The 25,982-nt window shown below is 38.7% G+C and overlaps 1 protein-coding gene across 8 annotated transcripts in view; it reads left to right on the top strand.

Moving 5' to 3' along the window:
* Positions 1 to 25,982, top strand: part of Baz2b (bromodomain adjacent to zinc finger domain 2B) — a 240,467-nt gene that overhangs the window by 113,853 nt on the left and 100,632 nt on the right. For all 8 annotated transcript variants that reach the window (XM_036186395.1, XM_036186401.1, XM_036186402.1 and 5 more), the window contains 2 exons: positions 13,146 to 13,292; positions 17,240 to 17,290. In XM_036186395.1, the coding sequence (XP_036042288.1) occupies positions 13,148 to 13,292; positions 17,240 to 17,290 (196 nt within the window). In that variant the 5' untranslated portion in view covers positions 13,146 to 13,147. The remainder of the gene's footprint in view (positions 1 to 13,145; positions 13,293 to 17,239; positions 17,291 to 25,982) is intronic.

Genomic DNA, 25,982 nt, shown 5'->3' with positions numbered 1-25,982 from the left:
TACAGTTGATACTAAAGCTTTCTGTTTTGTTAAGATTTGGTTATGGCCAGATGAGTTGCATCCATATTAGTAAATTTTAGTATATGGTTGGATTCCATTGCTATTTTTGAACTACTATCATATAAACTTTTGTGTGAAATAATCTGACTACTTACTCTATCCTTAAATTTAAAAATATGACAAGGGAGAGACTTTATTACCTTACACATTTCAAATTTATAGTTTTATCTGTTTTGATCCACTTTTTCTAGTTATAGATCTTTGCTATAAGTAAACTTAATCACAAGAAGATTTTTGTATATATTAAACCCTAGCATCTCTGAAATTTAGAGAGAAGTTAAGGACCACTCTCTGGCATGCACTAAAAAGAAAGTAAAGGAGAAAAATGATAGAGTTTAATTGGAACATAAGCAAACAGGTTTTTCTCTGGTTCTTTCCCCCAAAGTAGAACCTTTTTTCTTGTATGGTAAGCTTGACTCCAGTTGGTAAACGAGGTCTATTTAGTTGAACATTCTTTATTTCTGTCTAGAGATGGACCTTCTTTGAGTTCATTCAGTCTGAAGTTTTCTCAGCTTCTTGTATCTTTAGGTTTGTTTGTGTTTAACCAGAAATGTAAAGTATCCAGCCTTGTGTCTTCCACTTTCTCAGTACTGGACCCTCTGTCCTCTGCTCCCAAGATTCTGTCACCGTGGGTGTCAGAATTTGTATTAGTCAGCTGTATGTCTGTAAGTCTTGGTTGTCTATAAATCTTTATTCTCTCATTTACTAAGATTGGATATCTACTGATGCCCCTCAACTTCATTTATGCTGTTTAACTCAGTGAGTCTATGTGTGTGTGTGTGTGTGTGTGTGTGTGTGTGTGTGTGTGTGTGTGTGTGTGTGTGTGTGTGTCTGTCTGTCTGTCTTATCTATGTCATTTTTAATTTGTTCATGATAATTCATATTATGTATTGAGAATCAAGAATCTGTGGTATACCCATTCATTACTAGTGGAAAGTATAGGTAAAAGCTGGAAGGAATTGGCTCTATGACCTGGTCTTGCTGCAATAAAAAGTGATATTGCCGGCCAACCGCACTAATGGATTGCTTTTCAAAATAAATCTGTTTCTTGCCTGGTGGTGGTGGCGCATGCCTTTAATTCCAGCACTCAGGGGCAGAGGCAGGTGGATCTCTGAAGTCTAGGCCAGCCTGGTCTACAGAGTGAGTTCCAGGACAGCTAGGGTCAGAGAAACCCTGTCTCAAAAAACAAAAACAAAACAACCAACAAAAAAGTAAAAAAATCTGGTTTTTTAGCGAAAAATTGTTTATTGTCCTTTGCATTTTATGATTCTCTTTGTTAATAATAGTGACTGAAAAGAAAGCTGTAGAACAGATAATTTGCTTACTTTTTCTGAACTGTTCAGAGAGAGTGCACCCAGTGCTCAGCGCTGGCCAACCAGGGAAGTAGTGTTGGACATGGGATTGTGTGCTAGCCTTCTAAAGTTACTGCGGGAACACATTTTATCTGGTCATTATCACAAGACCTTTTCCTGTGCCAAATTAAAAAACAAACATTACTTTTCTCCTTTAAGATACAAAAAGTTATTGTCTTCCAATTTTCAAGTGGTAGTTTTTAATATAAATAATGGAATAGATTGAAAGTTTAAGAAGGGATGGAACACACACATAATCTCACCACCCTGAGAAACAACTGTTACCATTTTGCAGAATGCCTCTCAAAGTTTTTTCAGTCTGTTCATATATACATACATATATATCACAAATATTTTCATATGTCATCACATAACTAAATATATTTACTTTTTAAAACTAGATCATTCTACATGTTATTTACATTCCTTTTCCATTTCACATTACATCATTAGAAAATAAGATTGCTAGAAGTTTAAATATTTAAGGTTTTTTTTTGTTGTTTTTTTTTTGCCAGAGCTGAGGATCGAACCCAGGGCCTTGTGCTTTCCAGTCAAGCGCTCTACCACTGAGCTAAATCCCTAACCCCATATTTAAGTTTATTAGCCAATCATTATTTATTGCTTTCAGAAATATCTCTAACATTTTCATGATTTGTTAGCAGCTACTTTTCCTCTCTATCTGTCTGTCTGTCTACTTTATCTATCTGTCTATCTATCTATCTATCTATCTATCTACCTACCTACCTACCTACCTATTTATTTATTTGTCTTCTTATCTATCTATCTATGTTTTTTGAGACAAGATTCAACTATGTAGCCCTCGCTGTCCTGGAATTTACTCTGTAGACCAGGCTGGCCTCTAATTCACAGAGATCTGTGTGCCCTGCTTCTTGAGTGCTGGGACCAAAGGTGTGCACCACAACACCCAGTTGGTTAGGTTCTTTTTTGTTGTTGTTGTTGTTGTTGTTTTGTTTTGTTTTTCAAGACAAGATGTCTGTAGCTTTGTAGCCTGTCCTGGAACTCACTCTGTAGACCAGGCTGGCCTCGAACTCACAGAGATCCACCTGACTCTGCCTCCTGAGTGCTGGGATTAAAGGCGTGTGCCACCACCACCCGGCTTAGGTTCTATTTTTCTTTTTTCTTTTTTTAGGAGCCAGAGAGATGGATAGAGAGTACTCTGCATGTATGCCTGAATACCAGGAGAGGGCATCAGATCCCTCTATAGATGGTTATGAGATGCCATGTGGTTGCTGGGAATTGAACTCAGAATCCTCTGGATGAGCAGCTGGTTCTCTTAACCACTGAGCCATCTCTCCAGCCCTTAATTTTTATTGATTGATTGATTGGTTTTTTGAGACAGGGTTTCTCTGTGTAGCTTTGGAGCCTGTCCTGGAATTCACTCTGTAGCCCTGGCTGGCCTCGAACTCTCAGAGATCCGCCTCCCTCTTACGTTCTATTTTTTAATAGTTAGGGTTTTTGTTTGTTTGTTTGTTTGTTTGTTTTGTTTTAATGGACCACTATAAGTAATTTAGAAAAAAAGACCATATCAGAGACTTTCATATGCTTTTAGGCTTTTCTTTTTACTTATTTAGGTGCTTGGAAATGTACCTACAGTTTTGCCCAGCTAAGCTAAGCTCTGTGACTGAAGCACCCTCCCACCTTACTTATCTATTTATTCAGCTGACATTCTGTCTCATGTTAATTATTTATAGTGACTGATCCACAGCTTCCTGTTTTATATGCTTCAAAACAAAACAAAACAGGCTGGGCAGTGGTGGCGCACGCCTTTAATCCCATCACTGGGTGGCAGAGGCAGGTGAATCTCACTGGTCTACAAAGTGAGCTCCAGGACAGCCAGGGCTACACAGAGAAATCCTGCCTCGAAAAAACAAAAACAAAAACAAAATAACAAACCAGTGTCCAGAATGAATGTGGCATTCTAATTGTGTCCTAACACAAATGAAATCAAAATGATAAGACCTAGGGGCATTGCCCATGGCAGCTGGTTCTCTACACTGAGCTATGTAGCCCATGCCCTGCCCCTTTTGTTGTTGACATAGTTTTGCTATGTAGCCCAGACCCGGCTTTGTATGGCTTGTAAGTGTATGCCACACCAGTCATAGACAAACTCTTATCTTTGACACTAAACATATTTTGTGTATGGCAAGTTATTAACCTTTCTATGCCTATGTTTTCTTATTTGTAAAAATAATTATGAAAATAATAATTACACTTGGAGTTTATTTGCCTTAATTAAAATAATGAAATGAAATTACTTACATAGTGCCTGGTACAAAACATTCAACAAATACTGTGATGGTGTTGGTGGTAAGGTTTAACCAGTGTTGCTACTGGCGGTGCTAACAGTGTTATGTTTCAATGCAGGCGGAGTTCTTTTCTACGGTGGTGTTATATCCCCATTCACCTACCGTTGCTCCGTGATTTACTGAAAATATATGTACATATGTGATGTTTTCTTTAATTATTTATTTATTTTATGCATATGAATTTTCTATTGACTTTATGCCAGAAGAGGGCATCAGATCTCACTATAGATGGTTGTGAGCCACCATGTAGTTGCTGGGAATTGAACTCAGGACCTCTGGAAAAGCAGCCAGTGCTTTTAACTACTGAGCTATCTCTCCAGCCCCTGATTTTTACTTGTTTTTGAATGCCGAATGCTGTTTATTAAAGAAGGGAGGAGGTCTTAAATACAGGCTTACAGCACAATGGGAGAAGCCCGGAGGACAGAAGTTTGCTACAGATGTTTTACAATCTTGCATCTAAGCTGTTAACGTCCAATATTCAGGATACACAGACAAGGAACTTCGCTTAAGCATTCAGGAGGGTGGAACTTGGCAGGGAATTAGCATAAAGAGGTTATCAAGGTCAAGGTCAGCAAGCAAGGGAACAGTTACCCAAAACAGGGTCCAGGGCCCTACAGGTCCCCCCTTTTACTAAAAAATGAGCTTCTGACTTAGGTTGCATGAGACGTCAGTAGGTCACCTCACCCATCATGGAGATGCCTGCCCAGGCCACACAGGTGCTCTGTCTTAGGTTAGTGCCCCCCCCCCAGGCATTACCCGTCTCTGAATACTCATACAGGTTCAATCGTGTGAGAGCTGCAGAGTTAACTGTTGCCAAAGACCTCTAAGTGGCACTGGGCTTGCAATCTGTGTGTTTGACCCAGAAAAGACCAACAGAAGTCCTAACCCACCCATAGCCTGTAGGCTAAAAGCAACTGAGCCATTCCCTTCCTTAACAAGCCTTACTGCAAATTGGAGTCCTTGTAAGATGGTATCCCAAAAGCAAATGGAACTTGAGTTTATAAATTTATAACTTTCAAAGCCATTTGAAAAGTATATAACTATTGGATTAAATTTATCATGCCCAATAGAATGAAAGATTAATTAACTGTGGTAGCTAATTTTGCTGCCAGGGTCTCCACTGTGCTAGCTGTAGTAACCAATTATGAAATGGCAATCCCAGAAATAGTAGCAGCGGTGGCCACCACTGCTATAACAGCAACAGCGGCAGCAGCAGTGATGTCAGATTCTCTTCTGGAGTGTGTGGGCATCCACTAGCATGGACACAACTCCAGGAACACGAACCGCCAAGGCCCATTTTTCTTCATCCCAGCATGACTTAAGCTGGCAGCTCTGCAAAAGAACAACTAAGAACCATAAAGAAAAAACAGGCAGCTCACAAGGAGCAGAACTAATGGTCTCATAATGGCTACCTTCAGGCCCACAAATTTTAAGGTATCTTCAAAGGGGGCTAAATGAATTTCAGGAGGCCAATAAATTGCAAATAGCCACTCCTAAAAAGTAGGTACTATACCAGCTTGCAGAGGATTGTGAAAATGAAAAGGCTTAGCTAGCATGCTACTGTTAACAAATGGAGGTCAGTGACCTTCAGGGTTATCCTTAATCTCCAAGGTGACATGTTCTCAAACATACTTGAAAGAGCAGTTACCATATATTACCTTCTGGAGAATCCAACCACATGACTGTAGTTCCTAGGCTTACGTTAATGCTTGCCAAAGCTGGCCATATTGGGCTCTCAGTCCCCGTTGGCATCAGAAGGGGAGAGTTTTTCATGAAGGCCCAATAGGTCTCTGCTATGTTGGGCTTCAGCTGCAGCCACAGGGCACACACAGCGCTCAGGAACCCAATGTGGAACCTCATTGTCCTGAGGAAAGACATAAACAGAACCCCGGGACCACACCAACACCAGATCGGGTCCCTTCCAAGTGTCAGTAGAAAGATCCTTCCATCACTCCAGAGGGTGATTTGCAACAGGAGCCCTTCAGTACTTATCTGCAGCAGATATTCCAGCAGAATCCACTGATAAAAATTTAAAATATATAAAACAAGGGAAAGAATAGAATGTGGAGAGGAATGATGAGCCCCTAGTTTCCCCTTTTTGCTTTAGCAAAATATGTTTATTTGTTTTTTTAATAGTTCAAATTTTTATTTTATTTTTATTTTTTAAAATTGATTAATTTTTCTATTATCAGCTTGATACAGTATAAATTCTTATCTTAATAGTGAAATGTTGATTCTTACTTCTTTTGGATGATTTTCCCAGTCTTGTACTTGTTACATTTTTAGTCCTATTTATACTTACTTTGTTGTTGAACCGTGTTTTCAACTTATGTAATTATTTATTTTATTTACTTCCAAAACTGTCACCTAAAATATTGGTGAGTTCATTTTAATTCTTTTCAGATTATTACAGCTTTTTAAAAGAATAAGGTGAGGGCTGGAGAGATGGCTCAGAGGTTAAGAGCACTGACTGCTCTTCCAGAGGTCCTGAGTTCAATTCCCAGCACCCACATGGTGACTCATAACCATCTGTAATGAGATCTGGTGCCCTCTTCTGGCCTGCAGTCATACATGCTGTATACATAATTTAAAAAAATTTACAAAAAGCTGTAATTAGTTCAAACTTATTGATGGACCTACATTGTTTACTTGTTTGCAATTTTAACGTGCTAATGAATATCGTTTATGTGTTACCCATTTCTGTAACTATATTTTAGTATGAGTGCCTTTGAAGACTTCTGAGCAGGGAAGTTGTAATATTAGAAAGACATACCAGACATTAGGTGACCAGGACAGAGCCAGAATTTTAAGTATGCTGTTCATTATTTTGAATCATTTGCTCTTTAGAAAGTTTGTTTTCCCCTCCTCTGTTTTGTATGCCCTCGCTCTTCCTCCCGAGAGGAGTGTAGTGTTGGTTCCAGTGCATTTCTTTTGTATAGCAAAGCAACTTGTGTTTGCCATGTTCTTCATCTGTCGTCCCCTGCCTTGGGTGTTGCTATGTTCTAGAGATCCCTCACTGTTTCTGTGAGAGTGAGTGCTAAGTGTCTTTCTTAGCTGACAAAGCTTCTAGTCTCCTGTTTGTTCTCTGGAGTGTCTTGTGTTTGGGTTAGGTAATCAGATATTGTTGGTCTTCATCTTTTGTGTCCTTCTTAGAAATCTCTAAGCTTAGTCAATATTTAAAGCCATAGATTATACCTATGGTTTAGTTGATCTACAGATATTAAGTCTTGTTCACATCCTCTCTTAATATTTCCACATATCTATTTTTTATGTCTAGGATAATGTCTTCCCTACAAATATTTCATTTCAAAGTAATACTTAATCTTTTGGATAGAAAAGAATACTCCCTGAATAGATTATTTACTGAGCAGTATAAAAATCAGTGCTTTGCTTTTGGATTATTTTCTCATGAGGTCTCTTGAGGTCTCAAGAGTAAATTTTTAAAAAATTTAAATGACAGAACCTGTAATTTAGCATGATGTACACTGGAAAATAGAAAAAAAAAACAAAAAACAAAACAAAACAAAAAAACATAGGGCCATGGAGAAAGCTCAGCTTGCAGAAAGCTTGCTGTGCACATGTGAGGACTTACATGCTGGTCCTAGAAACATGTGTTTGTAACTGCAGAGTGCGGCTGGAGTCAGGGAACAAGAAACAAAGACAGATTCTCGGAGCTCACTGGCCAGCCAGTCTACCTACCTACACACACACACACACACACACACACACACACACACACACACACAAAAAAAAAAAAAAAAAAGAGAGAAATAGAGATAGACAGACAGATAGATGATAGATCGATAGATCCAAGCTGACTTGGAGTTGGCTCTGTGGCCCAGGCTGGCCTCACATCTGAGGCAGTCCTTCTGCCTCAGCCTCCCAAGTGCTGGAACTAGAGCAGTGAGCCGACACGCCTGGTTTGGGAGTTTCGTTGTTTAGGAGAGGGCTTTTTTGAACTACCAAGCTTGTAAAACTTATTTGGACTTGAGTAGTTTACTTTCAGTCTTCAGGAACAGAAGCTAATATTTAGAGGAATCCAAGACTGTCCCATTCAGGCTGAGCACAGAGCGCCTGATCACCAAGTAACTTCTGTTCAGGCTGTAATTGGTCATCTGCATGTGGTTATAATTGAAAGTGTGAAGTTACAAGCGAATCGATTATTTCATTTGTATTTGAAATCATAACAGACTACCTAATTACTTGAAATAATATTTTAAAACTGTAATGTAAATGGTTTTTGTTTTTTATTTTTATTTATTTATTTTGCTAGTTTTGCTTTTGGTTTTTTAAGACAAGGTTTCTCTGTATAACCCTGGCTGTCCTGGAACTTGCTTTGTAGACCAGACTGGCCTTGAACTCAGAGATCGACTGCCTCTGCCTTCCATATGCTGGGGTTAAAGGTGTGCGCCACCCCTCACCCCCGGCTAGTAAATGTTTCTTGATAGAATTATTTGCCTATGTATACATTATATTCATAGTAATGTTGTCTGCTGTTCAGTAAGATCTGTATGCCCATATTTCCCACAGACTCTTAATAGAAACATTTTTGTTTGCTGTTTAGCCATTGTTTCTGTCTGCCACCTGATATCTTGGAGTTTTATACATCCAACTGTTTAATTGCTTTAATGATTTAAAGTTTTTATTATTGTTGTGTGTATGTACACCACAGCACAAATACGGAGTTCAAAGGACAATGTTGGGGAGTCAGCTCTCTTCTTCCACCTTATGTAGGTGCCAGGGATGCCAGGCTTGTGTGGCAAGTGTCTTTACCTGCTGAGCTGCCTTGCTGCTCTAGGAGAAATGCTGGAGTAAAAGCATTAGTCAGAACCTCTCGAAAAGAATGACTTGGTAGCTCTCTACTCTTAGTGGTTGTACTAAAGTGAAAGAAGCAGTGTGCTGTCTGGCTCCTGGTGATCTTCCTAATTGGCATTATATAAAAAAGGAAGGGCTCACCGAATCTTCTTCTGTACTTTGGATTCCCACAGAGAACTCTTGGGGTATTAGCACAGTTTTCACTGTTTAATAAGCATGTCCTTAGAGAACCATCAAAGCCTGTTCCTTTATAGATGATGTCTTACCAGTACTGCCCACGCAAGTCTGTGACTTCCTTCTAAAGCTAAGTTTGTGGGTCCTTGCCATCACAACTGCCTTTATGAGAAAGAAGCTTCTCATACCCCTCTTGAGGAGATGAGACCCGGGGCTTGTGCCTCTAAGTTACATCCTCAGACCATACAGCTGCATTTTTAGTAGTAAAATATGGGTGCATATGAAACAAGGAAGATAGCTGGCAGCATGTATACTTTTAGTCCACATGTCCCCTTCCCTAGTGCACCTGTTCAGTTTATGACTACCAGATGTCAGCATTCATACATCCTGTGGTTACACAAAAGAATATTTGATGTACATAAGTTTTAACAAGAGTATCTGATCATTGATTTATTTTTCTTTTTGTGTACATACATGAAATCATCAAGCACAAAAAGCTTTTTGTGGCCTTTTGTATTTACAAATTCTGATTTTAGCGTGTCCTCAGGATTGTTACAAATAAATATCATTTTATTAGAATGAAGTAAATTTGTCTTTTCCCTTATGAGTATTATGACAAATGCTGACTGCATGTCATTTATTACAGTTTTATACAATTTGGAAAAATTTTTAAAGTATTATACTCTTAGAGGTATTCTAATAGAATATGTTGAATATAATTTTTCCATTTATTTGCACTGGCTTTAACTTACAAAAATCAGTTTGAATCATTGTACTATTGTTATATATTATATGTGTTTTTATAGTTGTTTAGAGTTATGCCTTCAAAGAAGAGTGCTGGGAACCAAGATCACGTCCCCAGAAGAGCAGAAAGTGTACTTAACTACTGCCCATCTCTCCAGCCCCCAATTTTATACTTCAGTATTATGTGTTAAGTTTTCAGTTATAGTAATTTTTATCCTAACTTACTCCTTCCCTCCCTCCCATTCATCCTTCCATCTTGGTGTGTTACCTAAGAGGTACCTGAACTTGTGGGTCTTAACCTTTTGATCGCAGCCTTCCAGCAGGTGATACTATAAACACACAGCTCAAGACCTGGAACTGGTTAGATTTCTAAGTAGAGTCTTAAGATATACCTTAGAAATGATGTAATTTTATGGATTGCCTCAAGTGAGAAGATCTGCCTATATTTTTATAGTCAACCATAGGAGAATATGCTATGGAAGGGAAATCATGTTATTATAGTGTATTCATATTAATCTTATGGGCTAGTTTTTAAGACACAAGCAATCTATTGGCTGGTGATGATTTGGATCCCAAGGAAAAGAATATTCTTAACGCACAGTCAGAATGAAAGGTGGTTACAGGAGCACAGATATCACATGGAGGCCCTGCCCTTGGTAAAGTCTGAAAGTAGGTTGTTCTTAGACATCTAAATGATTTTATCCTATTAACTTATTTGAATGAGTTCATTTTACTGATTCTTAAATACTGTATTTGAATGGTGGCTAACATGATAACAGACTACTTTATCATCGGAATTTGTATTATAACACATTTGAAAAGTTTGATGAAAGACGACCACATACAAAGACAGTTATGAACTAAAGGAAAAGTGAAGTTATCACAGAAAAGTACAGCAGGCCCCTCTGTTGTTAGACTAGCCATGAAAAAAAGCTGGCTATCCCGTGAGAAACACAGGCTCTATCTGGTAATCAACGTGAGACCATGACAAGGACTTAGGGAACCTATAAATACTAATATGCATTTTAACACAAATAATGTAAATATCCCTTTGGGTCTTTTACTACCACCTATATCCACTGGTAATCAGATAAACAAATACTTACTAATTCAAGTTAGGCTGGGCATGGTGGTTCACACCCCATAGTCCTAGCCCTTGGAAGGCTGAGGCAGGAAGATTGCCATGAGTTAAGGTCAGCATGGTGTCTACTGTGAGACCTTATCTGAAAAACAAAAAAGAAAAAAAAAGTAGACGCTGTCTGTGATTGAATGCTAGACCCTTAGCATGTTATGTGTATTTTCTCCCTTGATCTCAACTGCATCTTCGTATTACTTGTAAGAAAGCAATTCAGAGATACTATGTGACTTTCTCAATATCCCAGCCAAGGAACTCCAAGGTACAGTTGTGCACACAGATAACAGTTGCCATCAAATACCTCACTGGTCCAGAGTAATCTGTTTAATTACTAAGAAGTCATTCTAGGTAAACAACTCAGGTTTGTCTTTCTAGTTTTAAAATGAGAATTCATGAAAATAGTTTAGGAAGAATGTGCCAGTATAGGCCTTGGGCATATGTTTTAGAGGTCATTTGTTTCTGTACCTGATCCAAAGCAGCCCATAGACATTAGTCTTTTTAGCCACCAGTAACCACTGTCTTTTCCTAGACCAAGACGATAGAGACTAAGATTCTATCATACATGAGCATACTTATCATAGTACTGTCAGCTAAGGAGGTGATTGACAGCAGTCCTGGGAAATGAAGGGTGGCTGTTGAATTCTTTAGGAAGCGTTTGGAAGTGGTCTCACTCACAATGCTTAGAGTATAACAAGGTTACCCTTCCCTGTATGATTCCTTCTATCAGGAAAAAAAATGTGTGTACTTTCCATATTCACACTTCCACCTTGCATTGTTTTAAGTCTATGTAACTGAACAATTTTTTAAAGGAAATATGTGTCTATGTAAATTCATTATGGAATATTATACAGATACCTTGCTGTAACAAGATTATTGAAATGGTGAGAGCTTACATGTGACTAATTGTAAATTCACTCATAGATGAGCATTATCTTTTTTTCTTCCTGTAGATGTACTTTTTAAAGCATAAACTTCATGATTTCTTTGCTTAATTGTGAAATCAATATATGCATTAAAGTGACCATAGTCTGGTAGGTCCTCAAATTTGAATATCACCATTACAATGAAAATGAAACCTACGTAAGATAGAACCTATAGCAACTCAGTTCTTTAATAAGGATGCTAGGTGATTTGTCAAAGCTATTTTGAAATCTGAGTGGAAACTTGGCTCTGATAAAAATTTAAACAGGTTCTCTGTCAGGCCGGAGAGATGGCTCAGAGGCTAAGAGCACTGACTGCTCTTCCAGAGGTCCTGAGTTCAATTCCCAGCAACCACATGGTGGCTCACAACCATCTGTAATGAGATCTGGTGCCCTCTTCTGTATACATAATATGTAAATAAATCTTAAAAAAAAAAAAAAAACAGATTCTCTGTCTCTCTTTCTCTCTGTGTGTCTGTCTCTGTCTTAGACACACACACTCTCTCTGTCTCTATTACACTGGGAATGACTGAGTCATCCTGATCACGGGAGACATACCAGGTTACCTAGACTTAGAAGATGAGGATACTCTTTGTTCACCTTGGTGTTTCCTTTCTGTTCTTGCCGTCTCCCTCCTTCCTCCTTCCTCTTTAAAAGGGATTTCCCTGTGTTGTTCAGTTTTGCCTTTAACTAGTGAACCTTCTCCTCAGCCTCCCAAGTCGACTTTTGCATCCCTCCTACTGTAGTGCTTTTATCCTTTACAACAGTGCTTCTCAACCTTCCCAATGCTGAGACCCTTTAATATAGTTCCTCGTGCTGTGGTGACCACTACCCATAAAATTATTTCTTTGTTACTTCATAACTGCAATTTTGTTAGTGTTATGAATAGCAATGTAAATATCCGATATGCAGGAAATCTGACATGTGACACCCAGATTGAGAACTGCTGCTTCATGATAATACAGAATTTGGTTGCAGTTGAGATGTGATGAAGAACTTTGAGATGAATAAGAATATAAAATTTATTTTTCTCAAGCTGATGGCATCACGCAGTTGCATAAAATTAGGCCATTTTTAGATACACAAATTGTGTGATTCATGAAAGAACATGATGCACCTAATGTTCAATTTGTTTCAAGCTCAGTTGCAGGGACACAAGTGGTCCCAGCCAGGGGACTGAGGTGGGTGAATATTTGAACTTGAGCACAGCCCTGTCTCTAAAATAAAATTAAACTTGTTCATAAATGTTCATCTTATTTCACCTTGTGTTACTCCAGCAATACCTAGTAGTGAATGACTTATGAAGTAGAGAGTTCTGAAGCCTGAGCAATAGAAAATCTGAGCAGCTAACCATGTACGGTGTCCTCCCTGCACAACTACCCACTGCACAAAGCGTGGATATGTTTCTCGAAGAGTGAGAGCCCGCTCACTCCAGCCCAGGCCCATGAGCAAGGAGGCCTCAAGCCTTAGCATGAGTTTGGGCAGGGATGCTCTCTCTTTAAGCCCCAGGGGTATTTTGTCCATATTTCACCTTTTATCTTTTAAATAATAACGAAGATACATAGCGGTCTAATTCTTTGGAGTAATTCTGCTAACACAGCGTTTCCTTCTGTCGTAGATATGGACTCTGGAGAACGGCTGCCATCCTCACCAGCCTCCTCCGCTACACCAACGGCATCTTCTGCTCCTTCTGTGGCTTCAGCAGTTTCCAAAAGCAGCCTTTCCTCAGGAGCTGCCTCACTTGGTTCTACAGTCAACCCATGTGGTGAATATTCTTCCAACCCGACTTCAGAGCTCTGTCTTTCAGGGCATTGTATTTGTTACACTGCGCTCTGACCTGTTGCATGATCTCTGGGTTAAATGTGTAGTCTTTCTGCTTTGTCTGGACTTCACTCTGAGCATGCACTACTTATTCCTGGTTCTCCACACGTCTCTGTCTTACGTTCACCTCTGCATTGTGGATTGATGATGCAGTGGGTTTGTGAGACAGCTCACAACACCGTACTTGAGAACACCACTTTTATCAGGGAAAAAATAGGCCCACTGTTTAAGGATATGCAGTTTTTTGTTTTGTTTTGTTTTTAAATCACCTACAGTTGCTTATTTTAAAAACCATCCTGAAAAGGAGTCCAGTTCAAGAGTGCCAAGGCCTTGCCTTCTTGGCGTCTGCACCAGTGATGTTCAGGGACGGTTAGGACCCATGGAACAGTGCTCCCCAGAACATACCTTTAATTTAGTGCCGTGTTTGAGATTTAAAGCCAGTGTCATTGCAGTAAGAACAATTATGGCTATCAACATATGGGTTTTATTGTTTTTGTGAAAAAAGTAATATTTCTTTTCCCATAAGGAATGATATTAAAAGAAAATAAACCACCTGTTTCTAAGAAAATAAATTTGGACAGTGCTCACCAAATGTAGCACATCAATTAGGTGCATTAAATAAATACAGTTAACTAATGTATTAAAAGATAGGATCTCAAAAATGGAAAGCTCTTTCCCGAAGAAAGACAGATTTTTTTTTTTAAACAGTGTCTAATGATGTTAATGATTTAGCCTAGGCTCCTTCATCTTGGTGTAAGTGTTAGATTCCTGGCATGAGCCATCACATTTAACAAAGCTACAAATATGGAACAAAAAGTGTAACAAATAAGAGGCAAGTCAACAGGAGTACTCAGCTCACTCATCCTAGTGCCTATAAGGATATTTGTTCATCAGGAAGAAAAAGAAAGCCAAACTGTCTCTTGTCTGCCCTGAGCAAGGCAGGTCCATGTCATTGGAGCCTTTATATAGAACAGCAATTGATACACAGCATAGGCAGGCTCACCGACAATCAGATACCTTCCTACATACTGGTTCCAAGTAAAAGCTAAGAGAATAACATTTAACTTAGTTGAGGAAATCAGCCTTATACCTTATATGTTTGAGATTTTGGCTGTTTGACCTAATACATAGGTAGACCTCTAAGAAATTTAAATGATAGTTAATTTGTACGATGATCTGCTGCTTTTGGGTGTGTGTGTGTGTGTGTGTGTGTGTGTGTGTGTGTGTGTGTGTGTGTCTGTCTGTCTGTCTGTCTGTCTTTCTGTCCATGTTGGAGGTAGATTCCTTCAGACAAGTCCTATATCACAGGCAGAATCTGTGAAACTGATCAAGTAAGCCTGCTGTGAGTACAGCTCCAGTCGGTATACTTATCTTTAAAATTAACATTGATATCATATCACTGTTCTCTGCAAATTTGCGCCAGGTCAGTGTACACTGAGGAAATGGCAAGGTGATTAAGGACTCGTGCTGTTAGGTACAGCAGTGATTAACTACGACAGGAAAGCATGGGAAACATGCTGCTCACAGATGAGTGCTGGGATTGTTGTTGGCTCCTGAGGCTCCCGGTTTTAAATTTGTCTCCTGAAGTGTGAGGCTTTATTCTCACATGTGTCCTCACAACTTCATGAGGGATGTTCCTTCTAGAACACCTCTTCAGAGGAGACCCAGGGAATGAGGTAAGCCAGGGTTGTGTGCCAACAGAACGGATGCTTTTCCCAGAAGCCCCACCTAGAGATTTCCACTTAATCTCTTTCACCAGAATTGTGTGAGTGGTAGTCTTAGCTTCAAGGAAGGACAGGAAGTCTGGGTATTAACAGACCATATTGTGGCCTTGACTGAAATGGGTCTTCTATTAGGAAGGAAGGAAAGCTGGCTTGGTTGTATGTGTTGGGGCTTTGTAGAGGAGACAGACAAGTAGGAGCCCTAGCTGGAGAGTAGGCTATGACAGAATGCTTAGAACTAAATCTGACATGCGTAAGAATCTGTGCAGAATAATCTAATGATTAAAAACAAGGACACTGTGAGATCAAACCTTGGCTTGTCCACTCATTAGCTCTATGAATTACCTTTTCTTAAGGTTCAGTTGCCTCATTTGTAAGGCAGGAGTAACAGCTGCTTTCAGTATTATGATAAATGAGGTAATGACTGACATAGAGTTGGTGCCTAGTAAATTGTAACCATTATCTTTTCTTATCCTCTGTCTTGTTTTTGGTTTTGGTTTTTTGGTTTTTTGAGGCAGGGTTTCTCTGTAGCTTTGGAGCCTGTCCTTGGACTAGCTCTGTAGCCTAGGCTGGCCTCGAACTCACAGAGATCCACCTGCCTCTGCCTCCCGAGTGCTGGGATTACAGGCGTGCGCCACCACCGCCTGGCCCTTGTACTCTGTCTAATAAGAATGGTTTGGTATGGTGGCAGTGCTCTCAGACAGCATTTCTATCAGTAGCATCAGTTTGTAAGAAGAATGTAACTAGAGGCAAAGAGGGCCTTAAATTTATATTTTTGCTTATATATGTTTATCCATATGAAAAATGATGAAGGTTCCAGAGACATTTGGAAATAGATTCAGGTGGGATATAAAGACTGCATTTGTGCCAGGAGGCCTATAGATAAATAGAAACCTTGACATGACTTGGTGTGTCTACTAAAGTGTGATATAATAAAAAATGTAAAGAGGGAATGTGTTTGTAAGGATACAGGACTATGATATCTTTTGTTTGTTATACCCAAGTGGTAGGTGTATGTAGCCAGAAGCTTCCTCTGGTCCTGGCCAGCACTGAGGTCCTGCAGCTGCTTATAAAGTAATCATTCAGAGACTTAATATCAATTATCAGCTGTATGGCCTATGGCAGGCCTCTTGCTAGCTAGCTCTTATAGTTAAACTCAACCCGTAACTATTAATCTGTGTATCTCCACGTGTTCCATGGCTTTCCCTGCGTCCCATTGCATGTTGCTCCCTGGATGGTGGTTTGGCATCTCCTCCACTCTGCCTTTTTTTCCTGACACTCTTTGGATTTCCCACCTGCCTCTAAGCTGCCTTGCCATAGGCCAGAGCAGCTTCTTTATTAACCAATGGGAACAGCATATATTCACGGCGTACAGAAGGACATCCTCCAGTATGTGTATTTATATGTTCATATTGCTGTTAGTAGAATTTTAAAAAATATTTTCAGTTTTTGTCAATTGTATATACTGCCATTAAGGACATCATTAAATATAGATACTGATACATATAAGCATATTCTTCTGGTACCCATAGTATCTTTTTTTTCTGCCAGATAAGTTTTATAACACCTGGCACTGTCAGACCATGAGGTATTTTTGGTCAGTGAAGTAGTGCTTCATTGAGATGTCTTTTTAGCTTTTTGTTGTTTTGTTTTGTTTTTAGCTTTCTGGGTTTCTTCTTCTTCTTCTTCTTATTCTTATTATTCTTATTCTTATTCTTATTATTATTCTTATTCTTATTCTTCTCCTCCTTCTCCTCCTCCTCCTCCTCCTCCTCCTCCTCCTCCTTCTTTTTTAATGCTTGTTTAGGGGTTTGTTTCATATTTCTAACAAGCCACATTTTTCCCATAAGTATTCATGAATCATCTTATATATGAGATGCTTTTCAATTATATGTGTGGAGACAACTTTTCACAGTCCGATGTATGTATATATTTGTTTTTTGTAGTATATTATCTTTTTCTTATAGCTTCCACCTTTGATGGAGCCAATTTCAATGGTTTTATTTCTGGTTGCTTTTGTTTCTTACTGAAGAAATCCTGCTTTGCATCTGAAGTTAAACATTTATATATTTAAGATTTTACTAACCTCTTGGCTTAGTCTAATCTGGCTAGTATAACAAAGTACCACAGAGTTGATAATTTATAAGTATTAAAAATTTATTATTCACAGTTCTGGAAGCTGGGAAGTCCAAGATGAAGGCGCCACCTGACTCAGTGTCTGGTAAGTGTTTCACACCTGTTTTGTGTTAGTGTCACAGAATCCTGGCTCAGTACTTATTAAGTACTTTATATGAAAAAAGACTTAGGTGGCATTTCATCCTAATGATTAAAAAGTCTAAACATTATGTGTAATATCTAATGAATGATCCCTGGCTTACAACAGATGTGGCAGAGAGTTTGAAAGAGAAATAGTTGTTTGGAAAAGGGACCAAATACAGCGTGGCATTTCTTTATAACCGTCTACTGTCCATGAGAACTAATCTGTTCTGAGAACTACATTAGTCACCTCCGTTGGTACCCTGTGACTGAGTAGTTTTCCATTAGCTTCAACATCTTGAAGATCTACCTCCTTTTAACATACTGAAGTCTGAACTACCAACATATGACATTTTAGGGGACAAACCATATCCAACCCACAGCATTGAAAGCCTTTTTCCTTAGAGATTGCGTCATCGGCTTTGTCCTCTCTCAAATGGTAGAAAAGGGAACAAGACAGTTTGTTGTATAGCTTTTTCAGTGTAATAAGATTCACACCCTCCAGAAATCACTGCAAAAGTGGAAAAGTAAGAAGGCAGCGATGTGTGACTTTTCCTGGGGAGAAATAAGCCAATGTCTATTCACTACGGATAGGGCAGCAACAGCAGACCAAAAGAAACAGTTGACCCAACTCTAGCCTAATGGATCATAATTGGGTTACTAGTAGGAGTGTGGGTGAAGTGCTTATTATAGAAGCATGGGTGACTCAGCAGCTGCTGCATCATTGAAGTCCCACACTAGCATGGATGATAATTCTTGAAAGCTGCATCCCTGAAGATCTGTGCACAACTTGTGGTTAGCTCTGCATATCAGAAAGAGTCCATTCTCTGGAAGAATCATTACTGCTTTTATTACCTTGTAAGTTTCAGGAGACGTCTGAGCCCTGTAAATTTCCTTTGCTTCTTGAGTCCCATGAGTGTCTATCCTCCCTGTAGGAGGGAATGTGTGAGTTGGGGGCAATAGCTACAGAATATAATTCCTTTAACATTTTTTTATAAGACACTAGTCTGTTGGTAAGGCTATCAGCTCTCCCAACTTTGTTCCCAAGGGCCTTACCTCACAATACTGTCTCTTTGCAGTTTTAACATACAAATTTTAAGGAAACACCAACATTCTCATTTCTACTACTTAGAAAAGTACATGATTGTTAGATATCAGGCCAGTGTGACAGACTGAATCTAGCCATTGGATTTTGGAATTCTTGATTGTTGGTTATAATATGTATCAAATCAGTTAAAGATAATATAAATCACTAAATGAATTTTAAGTAGAATGAAATTTAATTAGTCTAATCAGGGACTTAGAAAACTATAGAATAACTGACTCCTGCTTCCCATGACTGACTTCAGAATATTGCCACCTAAATGTCTTGTTAAGGAAGTTACCTCTGGTTCAATTCAAGCCACTCTCACAACTGCTGGCTTCACAATTGTACCATTTTACCTCCCCTCCTAAATTATAATTCATTAATTAGTTATTTAATTGAATAGGCCTGGGTTTTGAGACAGAAAGATGACAAAGTAGAGGACTGCCTGTAATACACAGTGAGTTCAGGGAAGACAGCTCCGACAACTTGGCAACTATCAAATTACAAAGGGCTAGTAACCTATTTCATCAGTAGAGTGCGTGCTTAGGAAATCCTTGAGTTCAACCCCAGGACTGAAATCAGTAAAGGTGAGAAGGAAGAGAAGAGAAGGAGGGAAGGCCAAATGAGAAGACAGGGAAGAGAAGTCACCTTATGTATCCTTACTAACTTCCTTTATATACTTTGTGTAACAAAATAATGAAGTACAGTCAATGCTTAAAGAAATACAGCTTTTAACTCTTAAAGGAAATGCAAATATTTATTGTTCCCTTGATAAAGATTATTAGGGACTTTTGAAGTCTTTCATTCTTTTTATATAGTATTATTATTTTTATGTCCTGGACCGTGTTTGTGAGTGTGACAAGATGCTCCTTTGTCACCTGTCTTAAACAAGGAGGACATTCCAAGGCCTTACTTTACCCAAACACTCTTCCGACTCCTGTTCTGTTTTCTGCTCAAGTGTTTGCAATCCTGCTTTCCTAGAGACAGCACCATGTGTTTCGGGTTCCTCCTCTGTGCATATTCCAGCTCACAGCAGAGCCGCCGCCTTCTTCTCCCCGTCACCTAGCAGCTGAAATTTGGCCAATTTTGCCTCCTAGGTTCCCTGGTCCCACTCTCAGCTTTTCTATTATTTCTCTAGTTCCTGCTTCTTAGATTTTTTTTATTCCTTTTTTTGGTTGACTTTGATTTTCCTTTAGTTTCTTCCTTTTTGCTTCACTCATAGAGGTGAACGTTCCTAGGTCTTGGTTCTGAGGTCTTTTAGCTATTGGCTCTTTGTTTAAATGTACCTGAATGAGAACTGGGAGCTTTCTCGGATCCTGATCATACACATTTTGTATAAATGTTTTATAGACATCTCTACCATAACAAACTGAACAAATCCCAACCAAAAAAAATTGCCTTTTCTGCTAAAATCAGTTTCACTTTACTCATCCCCCTCCCCGTTCATTTAAATATTAGAGCCACTGTTCAGAAGTCCAGTGACTTCAAACATACATTTTCCCTTTCCCTCTCACATATCAGTCCCAATGGTCCTGCTTTGAAAATAAAGCTGCCGCTGGCACCTTCTTTCTGGCCTCCCGTCACTAAGTAGGTGGCACCAGAATCTCCTCCTGTGGTGTTGTGGTTCATCCCGAGGGCTCTCTCCACTTCTTGCTCAGTCATTTGTAATTCATTACCCTCATAAAGCAGTGAAGGTCATAAGCAAAACTTCTCACTTTTGGGTTTTCCTTAATTATAATTTATGTACAGTAATAACTTCAACATTTGCTTACAATTGTTTTTCCAAACTATGTGATGGGTAGGGAATTGGGGTAGCTCTGGGAAGAATTGCTGGAGGGAAAGTTGATATGACCAAAACACACTGCACAAAACTTTAAAGAATTAATCTTTTGAAAAAGCTTACAAGGACTTTAGATGGTTTTGATTTGATTTGGGCATTTGGAAAGTAAATTCTTGCTGTGTATTGGAGTTTACTCACTGAATTCTGCGGCCATATAGTCTATTAACTCTGGAATACATTAAGCAGACAAATTTAGGTTACTCTTTGCAATTTACAATGAAAGTGTAAATATGCATAAGAGGAAAACCTGTGTGTACTCATGTAGCCCCAGGTTATATCCACTCCTTCAAGGTTTCCTCTTTTATCGCCACCCTGACGGTCACTGCCCTGCTTTCTGCCACTTTTTACTGTTTGGGAACTTTTATGCAAATTAATTCATGTGTGCTTTTGAGACTTGTCTTTCATAATTCTTTTTAAATAGTTGTTTCATTGTTTATATAGTATCTCATTCCTTTATCTTACTAATTCGATTTTGTTTCATAACAGTGCCAGAATTTGTGTCATCATTCACCTGAAGATAGACATTGCAGTGTTTCCGCTTGAGGCAATTATAAGGGTTCAAGTTACAAAACCTGTGTTTGCACACGTTTTATTTCTCTTGGGTAAATACCTAGGAGTGGAATTGCTAGAGAATACTCTAAGAATATGCTTAGTTTGATGAAATTTGGCAGGTGGTCTTCTAAACTGTCTAACATCTATTCTTTAGTTCTCTAAAAGCAACATGTACAAGATAATAGGAACAATAGTTCCTATGCTGAGTGTGTCATTAAAGAACATTTTAAACCAACACAGTTGGTATATTATAGCATCTATATAGCTTTGGTTTTAGTTTTTAATTTTTTTCCTTTTTGAAATTAAATTAAGTATATTGTTTTCCTTTTCCTTTCTTCCCTCCAGCCCTTCTGAAGCATCTTGCTTGCTCTCAAATTCATGGTTTTTTTAAAATTGTTACATACATATTCATATATATATATATTTATATTATATATAAATATAATACACACACACACACACACACACAGAGACTGCTCAGTCCATAGAGTGTTACTTGTTTGTTATGATTTCAGAGCTGGCTACTTGGTGTTGTCTTTAATATGTATTTCTCTGAAGACTGATGGTATTGAGCAAATTTGCATGTACTTACTTGTCATTCATATACTTTCTTTCATAATACATTTGTCCAGATATTTTATTCATTATGGTGGCAACTATCTTTTTTCCAGTCTGTTTCTTTCTTTGCTTTATGAACTTTTACTGTTTTGCTTTATGAACTATTGAGTAGAACTGATAATAACAGACATCATTGACTTTTGAGTATTTTTATTTAATTTAATATTGATTTTGTCATGTGATTGTATCTAGTGAGATGCCAACATAGCCTTGATTTTTAACTTGCTAATAAGCTGAAGTAATTGACTAATTTTTATATGGTAAACCATTATAACATCCAGGGACCAGTTCTAATTAATCATGCTGTATTGGTCTTCTAAACCATCGTTGGTGTGATTTGTTGAAATTCTATTAGGCAACCTGCATGAATGCTTAACAGGACTATTGCTCCATTTTTCTTTTCCTATCATTCTCTGTTAGAAATTATTTGGGGCAGTCCCCAGTTCTACTGTGTTTTGGAAGAGTATATAATTGTTTTTACTTTTCTAAATGTTTGACACAATTCAGCAATGAAGTTATCTAAGCCCTGAGATTGGTTATTATATGATATTAAGTCATAGCTTTACCTTTGAAGAACAGGTACAGCTGGGAAATGGATGAGCTCATTGATGGGTCACTTTCCTACATTCAAGATGCCCTGGTTTTGATACCTCGTACCAATTATGCAAACACTCCAGGTTATCTTTTTATTTAAGTGAGATTTGATTGGTGTCTTTAAAGGATTTTATCTGTTGTTTAATTTGTGAGCCCAAAAGAGCTTTCTCTTTCATTGTTAATATTCATAATGTGTGCCTTTTCTCATTTTGTAGAGGCTTACTGATTTCATTGATCTTTTTTTTTTTTTTTGAGCTGAGGATCAAACCCAGGGCCTTGCGCTTGCTAGGCAAGCGCTCTACCACTGAGCTAAATCCCCAACTGATCTTTTTAAAGAATCAAGTGTGAATGTGATTGAATTTTCTTAAGCCTTTGTTTTCTGTTTCAATGATTTATGCCGTTTCCTTATTATTAGTCTTTTTTTATTAGTAAGATTTCATTTTCTTTTTTTCTTGTTTCTTTTGTTGTTGTTGTTCCATTTATTTATCTGTCTGTCTGTCTATCTATTCATTCTGAGACAGGGTTTCTCTCTGTAGCCCTGTCTGTCCTGGAACTCTATAGACCAGGCTGGCCTAGAACTCAAAGATGCACCTGCTTCTGCCTCCCAAAGTGCTGGGATTAAATGCATGTACCACCACCAACTGTCTTTTTACTACTTTTTGAAATAAAATATTGATCATTTATTTGGGACCTTTGTCCTTTTAAATATGTATTTAATACTATGCATTTTCTTTTGTATGGTCATAGCTGCAACCTGTGCATTTTTAAATATTCATTGTCTTATTCTATTAAAAATTTATTTTCTTTTGATTATTCTGCTTTGACTAACAGGTTTTATAGAAGTGAGCAATTAAAACATTCATTTTAAAAATTGTTACCCACTTTGGTTTTATTGTGATCAGAAAATTCATTGATGCTATCATATTCTTCTGGTCACTGTGTCTTGATTGCATTTTTAGACAGGCTTCCTGTTTCTCTGTGCATTTGAAAATCCTTGGGTCAGCAAACTGTTTTAAGCAGAAGCCAGTCTCCTGTTTGTGGTTTTCTAGCCTCTTTGTTTACCCCTCACTTTAGCTGCTCTTGGGTTGGAATCTACGTTGGACTCTGTAGTATGCCTTGTCAGACTTGACTCCCCAGACTCAAAAGTATGTACAGCAAAGCAATATCCAACTCAACAGATCTGCTGGGCATGGCTTTGCGTTTCAAGAATAGATTCCTGTGTGTGCTTTGCCAGCTCTTCTTCCATTCAGTAGAGTACTCACAGCTAGCATTTGGGTACTTTACGTTCTGAATTGGATTGGGTTTTTGTTCTGTTTGTAGTTACTTCACCACTAGGATTTCACCCCTTCAGATTTCCAGATGTTCATTTAGCTCTGAATTCTGACCTCTATACTTCATGTAGCTAGACTTGCCATTGTTGCGTTCCACTATTTGCTGTGGCAGCTGGGAGATTCAGGCAGCATAATTGGATAGGGAACCACCAATGCACACTTCTTAGCCCTTGGTGTTATCATTTTCACAGACTCTCCTTTGGCTTTTTTCTGCTTTTGGATTCTTTCTGATATCTTGAGAGAGAGAGAGAGAGAGAGAGAGAGAGAGAGAGAGAGAGAGAGAGAGAGAGACTGTGTGTCTGTGTGTCTGTACATGTGCAAGTGCATGTGTGCCTGAAGCTTACAAGTGAAAGCTGGAGGTCACTTCAAGTGACATTCCTCAGGGACTGTCTACTTTGTCTTTTGAGGCAGGGTATCTCACTAGGATCTGGGGCTTGCTAAATTGGCTATGCTGGCTGACCAGCAAACCTGCTGGACTCTTCCTTTCTCTTCCTTCCCAGCACTGGGCTTTCAGGCACACAGCACTACACCTAGCTTTTTACATAGGTGCTCGGAATCTAGTTCAGGTCTTCATGTGAGCACTTTGCTAACTGAGCTAACACCTTAGCCCCTATGCTGTTGGTGTTTTGAAGTGGGTATGATCCATGCTGGCCTTGAGACTTGCTGTGTAGTGGAGGTTGACCTTGAACTCTCTTCCTGCCTCTATCTTGCAAGTGCTGGAATTAGAAGAGTACACTACCACACCTGCCCAGTCTTTTTCTTTCATAAGTTCAGTTAAAATCTTGTGAGAAACAGTTACCACCTTATGTAGGCTTAATGTGGCTCCTTCAATCCTCTTCTAGTATTAGAAGTTGTTACCTCAAAGGTAAAGTCCTTTTCCAGTTGTTTTTTTAACCTAAGGTCCCAGATTCCCAAGACTCCATGTGATGTAGGCAATGTAAACATCATCTTTACCAGGGGAAAATGCTGCCACTTATACAATGGGCACATGATACAAACCAGACTATCCAAAGCTAAAGAGATTTTAATGGGGGTTTTTATTGGCATTAAGTATTGGAAGGAAGGACCCATCAGAGGGAGCAGAGCCAAAGGATGGAAAGAAGCTGCATATTAGTCAGTCTTTAAATATAGCTTCTTCATCTGAAGCAAATCTTTCCCAAGAGCTTTTGAGGTATGAGAGTCATCAAATTAACATTTTCACATAGCCAGGCTGAATAAGATGTTTTGTGTATTTCAACCCGCATAATACATAAGGTTGCGTACTGTCCTTCATCTGACCTCCCCTATTTCATCACATTCGTCTGGTGCTCTTCTCGTTCTAATCCATTATATTTCAGCCTCCTGACCTTTCACTTCTTCAAATATAAAGCTTTCTTTTCTAGATTAATATCTAAAGTATGCCCTCATCTTGTCTGAAAAATCTTTCTGTGGCTGTTTGTTTCTCATGTTTTGTCTCAGTTATCCAGAGATAGAGTGATGGCTAATTTTGTGTCCACTTGGCTGGGGATGTAGGATGCCTCGAATTAAACATTATTTCTGAATGTGTCTACAAGATATTTTTTGGTGAGATTAGCATTTGAATCTATGGATTGAGTAGAGAAAAGTGCCCTCCCTAGTTGGTGAGCGCCATTCAATTCCTTAAGTCCTGAACAGAATGAAAAGACAGAAGAGAAAATTTGTTTTCTTTGCTTGGCTGCTTGCTCTGTGATGTCAGGCTTTTCCCATCACTCAGACTTAAACTCCATCAGCTCTCTAGCTCTAGCTCTGCATCACCAGCTTTCCTTGTAGGCCACCATAATTTTATTTGCTGATTCGTTATAATAAATCATTGGTTCCTACAGGTTCCATGTCTCTGAAGAATCTTGACTAATACTGACCTTAATTATAGATGACTCTACTGATCATAGTGTCTAGGTAATTGCTCTACTATTATCTAGCCCTGTACCTATTAATTTCCTCCATAGAACTCTTCACAGTATGTAATTATACATTTGATGCTGTTTTATTCATCCTTTCCCTATGACTAAAGGGCAAAGGACTTTATCTGTTTTCTTCTACAGTATGTGTCCAGTATCTGGCACAGAATGCCTAAGAAACCATTATGGAAGAAAGAGAAAGAGGGTTGAACTTTGTGGGACTAGGACTTAAAAATTAGATGATAAATAGTTTTCTGACTGTTTCCACCATCTTTCACAATCTAATGTAATGATGCATTGGATGCTCTGACTGATGTCCTCAAGCACCAATAATGCCCAAAAGACACTAAATGCCAGGTTCCTGTTAGGTCTGCTTCACACCCATCCTCAGGCTTCTGTGAGTATAAGACTTGTTATATTGCTAGGTCTGAAGATATGGCTCAGGTGATAAAGGCTAGGCTCACAACCAAAAATATAAAACTTGTTACATTGCTAAATGAAATTATGAAGGATCACAGAACTGGTGTTGTTGTTGTGAATCCCACAGGCAGGGTAAACCTGGAGTGATAGACCCGGATTCATGTGCAATGCAAAAGATCTAACGAAGTACAAAACAATGTGTTTTCTTACTTTGGTCTCATTGTACTGACTGTCTCTCCTAAAATTATGGACCCAGGAAGAAGCAAGACATCTGGAAAACCCTCAGATTTTCTAAGAAT

This window comes from Onychomys torridus, chromosome 4 (genome assembly GCF_903995425.1).
Source record: "Onychomys torridus chromosome 4, mOncTor1.1, whole genome shotgun sequence".
Taxonomy (NCBI): Eukaryota; Metazoa; Chordata; class Mammalia; order Rodentia; family Cricetidae; genus Onychomys; species Onychomys torridus.
This window is presented reverse-complemented; position numbering and strand designations above follow the sequence as displayed.